The 6,413-nt window shown below is 38.3% G+C and overlaps 1 protein-coding gene across 1 annotated transcript; it reads left to right on the forward strand.

Moving 5' to 3' along the window:
- Positions 1 to 1,662: 1,662 nt before the first annotated feature.
- On the forward strand, positions 1,663 to 4,246 carry LOC148739661 (uncharacterized). Its single transcript, XM_088749529.1, has 3 exons — positions 1,663 to 1,786; positions 2,609 to 2,950; positions 3,453 to 4,246. Exons 1-3 carry the CDS (start codon positions 1,663 to 1,665, stop codon positions 3,755 to 3,757), a joined length of 771 nt encoding a protein of 256 aa, XP_088605655.1. The 3' UTR covers positions 3,758 to 4,246.
- Positions 4,247 to 6,413: the final 2,167 nt, after the last annotated feature.

The raw sequence follows: 6,413 nt of genomic DNA on the forward strand, positions 1-6,413 counted from the left end.
TTCAATGCCGACTCATTCCACCACGGAAGTCAAGTTTTCGTTTTTGAGCAGCAGATAACAGAACAAAGGAAAATCCTTGAAAGCATGGAATGAGATCAGTAGTTTTTGAAATACAGGCTCAAAATAAAAAAAGAAAATAAAAAAATAACCAAAATAAGTCATATTGTATGAGAACAGAAAAAAATGTTTATGGTAAAGAAAATTTGATATAATGTAGATTTGAAAGTCAAATGCGGTTATGCAAATGATGAACACATTGGTTGCCGATCAATAGTCATGTTAGTCATGTTATAATTTAGTCAGTTCCCTCGTTGCGATCAAAACATACATATTCCGGTTATTGTCCCGTTTTGCAATGAGAACTGCTAAAAATTAAAAGGAAAAAAGAAAAGAAGCTATAAAACTGAGAGTAGAAACGAACGATTTTAATTTATTCTTTAAGGTAGACGCATGGCTTGAACGAATTGAACGAAATACGCGATGAGAATTCTTGTCTTCTAACTATTCATTTATTTAAAACAACAATCAACAACAGCTGTAAAAACCTTTACCTTTGTGTGGATTAATTGTCTTCTGCTTATGCGGATATATGCGATCAGTTTCTAACAGAGTAAAGGACAATTGACATCCAGGTACTTAAAGCAATTATAGCTTTTTGCTCTCTGTTCTTATCTTAAATATTAGTTTAATTCAATTCTCTCGCTATTTGTACGTTAGAAATATTAGATCTGAAAGCAGTAGGCATTTTTTGGTAATAGCAAATTAGCTTCTTTGCCTGTACAGATGTCGATCCTTTAGATGAATTCATATTTGTTGTGTCTGTTACCACAATATTTGCTCAGTCCAAACTATCCTAGCTCCCTAAGTTAAGTTCTGAAGCTAGATCCGTTGTTTTTCACTCCTCTTAGAAATACGTGAAACATTTTTTTTTTGACCAGACCATTCACGTGTTTTATCGAAGTCGAATTTCCTCTCATCAGAATCGGTACATTTTTCGGAAGAATAATGATGTTAAGAATTCAGGATTATGATAAACCCAGAAAATTCCAAATTCTTCGACAATGGAATGGGACGCGCTAGATGGCTGACCCGAAATAATGGCTGAAAAAACACTTGAGCTGAGTGGTTTTGTGTTTTGGATGAAAATCAGTCTTTAATTGCAGTCTTTAATCAGTCTTTAGGTTGTTAATTGCAACCAGGTCAAGAAAAGTAGAAATGAAAATCACACTTTCTTTATAAACAAATATATAACCAATATCTTAGTTATTAGCAAAGTTAAACAATGACACTTATTTGAGATCAAGTTTAAAGAGAGTAAAATGCAATTCTTTATTAATTCTTCGACCGTAAAGGTAAAGTATGCAATTACTTAAGGGCCGATGAAAGCAAATTTACTGTTCAATGAAATAAGAGCTCTTTAGCTGGCTAGAAGGTAATTATTCCCTTGAAGACTCAAACGCCCAAATAAGATATATTTGATTTTATTTCTTCAGCAAACAAACTGAAATATATCGTCATGGTGTCCTCAATGGCCAAATGGAGTTTCATTCTTGTTTTCTGTAAGCATTTTAGCTGCACATAGCTGTTCTATAGAGTATTAGCTATCATGAAGAACAGCAGAGAAACAAAGCTGTCTGATGGGAGGGGAATTAAAGGAGTCTTATGGGTAGTGTGGAAGGGGAAGGCGGTGATGAGTGTGAAATTCATCAGGGTGAGGAGGGAAATGGAAAGTTAGAGAGAAGCTGGGGAGAGGGAGAGGCAGAAGGAACAATGAGAAAAGTGAAAGGTGAGATGGAACGATGGATAAAACATTGCAGTGAGGGGGAGGGGGGGAGGGTCTGCTGTTTTATTGATAGGCCAAGCTCGAGCTCTTTTGAACCATGTTGTACTTGAGAGTTCAATTTCTTTGTAATAAGGATAGACATCTTCTAAAACATTGCTCTGTATCATTCAACTGAAAGTAGGAACGTGACGTGCAAGTGGGTCGCTTTCTCATTGAGGAAGAGGTCGTACGAGAGGTTATCATTGACCCACCTCGGGCTCAAGTCTGCATGTGTAAGATGCCTCGCTAATCCTTTTTTTCAATTTTCCAAACTATTTTATTTTGATGAAAATGTTTCGGAGCCATCTAAAAACACTTTTCCTTTGTCGTCTGAGATACGTTTCCCCCAAGAAAACTTGAATTCATTTAAGGGCTGACTGGAGCTTACTGAACTCGGGTCAGGATTTAGTTGCGCTCTAAAGCTGGAGGCCTTTTTTTGGTGGATAAAATCGTTAATTTTATAATTACTCCTCTGGGGTTTTTGCAACTGGTGAAATCCTCAATTTTCTGCTGGAAGTAGGGGAAATGAATCTCTCTCTCCCTTGAAGATTATAAATGGAGTTCAATATATTTTCACAAAAATGTTGTCACTCAAAATCTATCTGATGGTCTGGTGTCTAATCATCGGGTTAGTGATGCCTGCAAGAAAGATTATCAGCCAAGTTCTAATATGGCGGCTCTTGTTTTATGGCCTTGTAGACTTTTTCTTTGTCTATACCATTCAGCTTTTCTAAATGACATCTATCAGGTTTGTTTGGTGTAAACTGAGTAATTGACTTGCTGCAGTTGCTGTTGCAGTTCTGTTGAAGTATCCTGAACAAGCACAAGGATGGATCAGAGTCCAAGAGTTTGGTAAACCACTAGCTCTTTCAGTTTCAAAAGGACACTACGTGGAACTGGACTTTATCATGCACACCCCCTTTTGGCTTCGGCTAACATGTATGGGGGGTCAATATCTTGAGATCCGTGATGGCAATAATCAGTCAGCCAATCTCCTTGGTGTATTCTGTGGAGATAACAGAGCTGGCGTTGTACGATCCAGTGGACGACACATGTGGTTGAAATTTTTTCCCTTCAATTACTATCTTTTCACTGCATACTACATTGGCAGATCCCTCGATGAAACAGGTACGGACTTTTTTTTTCTTGTATATTTAAGTATTCGGTAATAATTTCTAAAGGCAGCTCTAGTAGATAAAATTGTATTAAGCAGTTCTGACAGCCCTGGAATTATGTTTTCTTCAGCAGAGGCAACTAGGTAGAATTATATTAAGCAGTTCTAATAACCCTGACATTATGTTTTCTTCAGCAGTAGTGTTTATTATGACTTTACAAGTTAAGCGGCTTTATATGGCAGATAAAAACGGACAGACAAACTGGCAAACAGAAATTAAAATGGCGAAAGAGAAATATGACTACGTCCTATAGTACATCGGGCTGAACAATGACTTTTTTCTTTACTGAAAATGTTGTTTTTTATTTCATTTTTTTTTTTTTTTAAATATGGATGCCAAATGTCTTCACGTCACATGCATATTAAGTTCACGATTGGCTTGTTCTGTGTATCATGGTTAATTTGACAATTATCTGTCTTGAGAGCGCTTTTTTCCTTTTTCATCGTCTCTTATAGTCACGCCAACCATGGACCAAGTACCGAAGACGCAATTCATATTTTCAAACAGAACTTCCAACTTATGGTGCCCGGTGGAAGGTGCACCGGCTCCATACATTGTATGGAGAAAAAATGGCGTTGCTGTTAAAAATAGTACCAGCGTAAAGTACCAGCTTCTTGCAACTGCAGACAAGAATTTAAACTACAGCTGCGAGGTACGAAGAGGTAAAGGATTAGTAAGAAGAGAATTTAGCCTCAGCACTGAAAGTGAGTTGACTTTTATCACTATTCGAGAGAACTGTATTAGTAATTTCCGTCATTAGATTGCCTGAACCTGGATGGTTTCTATTTGATTCTATTTCCAAGCTTTTTTTGTTTGAGTTTTCAATTGCCCCTGTACAATGTGAATTATAGCAAGGTTGTTTTGGAAAAATACAATTAGAAGCAAGGAAAATTCTTGAGAGCAAACGTCAGAGTTGACCGAGTGCCGAAATTGAAAAATGTGGCACACGGTTGAAAAATTGAAAACCCTTATATTTTGCCCAGAGATCAATTATTCACCGCCACACCTCACTTGAACGACTCAACCAACATACGAGACGGTGAAATTGTTCGGGCATTTGTAATGAGGAAATAAGGGGCCCCTGAGGGCTCGATGAAAGCTGTCGGGATGGAAGGGAGGTCAAAAAAACAACTATAACGATCAAACAAACAAAGCGAGTGATCAAATGCTAACCAAATGTCTGTCAACATTTAGCCAAGCGCAGCAGGTAGGCTTGGGGCCTATTAATTTATTTCCTGTAAGAATGTGAACCTTTTGTGGTGAGCTTAGGAACGTAGTGAAGGTTTTTTTTTCCAGACTTCTTTATTCTTGAAAATTCGCGAAGACTAAAAAGGAAGGATATCAGTGCCACGAGTAGAGGCAAATGAACTTTGAACTTTGCTCATAAAAAGCGCAAAAGAAAGCAAACTCGTATGGGGGGGGTCATGGGGTGGTGGGGGGGGGGGGGCATGTGGGGTTCTGAATACCGCATCACCTTAAACAAAATAAAGCAAACACTCCATCACCGCTAGAAACTTTATCAATACACCTACGCCGCCATATGGTCTAGGTCTCAGGATTTACCAGGTCTACTTTCACTCATCTTTACCACGCGCTGGTCTTTGGTTGGCCGATAGTGTGTGTGTGGTAGAGGTCCAGAGGTCAAGCAAAATATTAACGAACACGGCCTGGGGTTAGTCAGGTTATGTCTGTTAAGGATTAAATTGAATGTGTTCCTATTTTGCTCGACAATTAACCATGGGTTATCAAAATCTAGTTTTAAAAGGGTTAAAGAAGAAACTGCAACTTGAAAACCGAAAATGGTTTGTGTCACCGAACACCGTCGATTTGAAATTACAAAGATCGTACACCATGAGGTTTGAGATCACTACAACTTCGCGATGCGATTTGTTCTTCCCCGCAATACTGCATTAAAACAGGGTCAAAACCGCAACACCCCAAACCCCAATGCCCACCTCTGTATCAATTTGATAAATTTGTATTAAAGGAATTGACGTATGGTTTAAGGATACCTTCTACCTTCGCGGGTGTCCTTCGGGAAAAATTTCGTACGCGCGCTTCTCAGTGAGAGAAAATCCTAACTAACTATACACCAGAAGAAAGTTTAAATAAATTTAGCTTACGATAAAATATAATTTAAAGCTATTTTTATTTAGGTGTCAGGAGCCAGTAAGGCGTGAAACAACCGAGGGTCCTTCTGTTGAAATTATGGGGTATCGGATCGCGCAGCACAAGCAAAATTGCGGCACAGTCTTATTCACAAGGCATCAATCAACAAAAGTGTATCGGGCCTTTCAGATATTCTGAATGGTTGTCTAGATATCCGCATCGAAAGTTAGAATAGCCTAAAATATGCGAGACGTGTTGCGTAAATAGATGCCACATAAAACATATTTTAAATATCAAAATTTCCCGTCATATTTTTGTTTGCCATTATCACTGGAAAGTTTGGTGAAATTTCACGAAAATCGATCAAATCTACATACCCTATAAACTCGCTCAAAGTGTATGTACAGTGGAACCTCTATATAACGAAGTCCTTGGTATAACGAAAAATACTTTTCAGCACGGCTAAAGTTACAGTAAGATGTATAATACAGAACCCTCGATATAGCAAACCAAATTCCCGAATCCCTTGGCACTTCGTTAAATCGAGGCTCTACTGCATTCCTCTCAAAATCAAACATGGGACTCTAGCTTCTAAAGATCAGCAAACAATTAACGCCAGACCATGAGATTATCTTGCCTCCTGAAACCGCAAACCAATGGGACAACGGGACCTCCTGGCGTCAATGGTGGGTCAAGATTTCTTGGGAAGAGTAACATTGTAGACGCGTTTTTTTTTTTTTTGAGGAGGACGACGACACAATGATAGACAAGCATAAAACTCGTGGTAAAAATGGAATAAAACAGGTGATGTGCTGAGAAGCAAGACAACGAATCGACAACTTTCAAAGTTACGATTCGAGGCGACTGCAAACGTTTTTGTATCAAGGCCGGTACTTGCATAGATAAAAAGACATCTTTGTTCAATAAATAGAAGGATATCTTTGTTGGAAATCTGGTTGCCATCGTGGAGCAGAGTACCAGTCGCTTTTAACAAGGAGTTTTTTGTTTTGTTGACAGGTACTCTTTTTTTTTGCTTTGGAGGTACTCTTTTTTTATTCGTTACGGTGGCCAATTTATTATTTCAACTTAGTTGATATAGCCAATTAATTTTTCGCTTTGGACTTCTTTTGTTTTGTTTCTTAACCAAGGACTTTTCTGCTTTTGAATTTTACATGAGCAAATATTTTTCCACAAGCAAAGAACTTCCACCCGTGAATTTTGTCCAAGGTGCGATGTAAACGTAATATGCAAATGATATGAAGAGTAGCGGTTGCCACGAAAATTCCCCCTGAGCTTGCCTAGGTACG

The sequence above is a fragment of the Stylophora pistillata genome, chromosome 2 (genome assembly GCF_964205215.1).
Source record: "Stylophora pistillata chromosome 2, jaStyPist1.2, whole genome shotgun sequence".
Lineage (NCBI taxonomy): Eukaryota > Metazoa > Cnidaria > Anthozoa > Scleractinia > Pocilloporidae > Stylophora > Stylophora pistillata.

What these genes read in the sequence shown, in the direction of transcription:
- LOC148739661 (XM_088749529.1), top strand. Translation starts at nt 1,663, where the DNA reads ATGGGTAGTGTGGAAGGGGAAGGCGGTGATGAGTGTGAAATTCATCAG. An exon ending in AACAATGAGAAAAGTGAAAG is followed by an intron (nt 1,787 to 2,608) that starts GTGAGATGGAAC and finishes GACTTGCTGCAG; the next exon opens with TTGCTGTTGCAGTTCTGTTG. An exon ending in CAGATCCCTCGATGAAACAG is followed by an intron (nt 2,951 to 3,452) that starts GTACGGACTTTT and finishes CGTCTCTTATAG; the next exon opens with TCACGCCAACCATGGACCAA.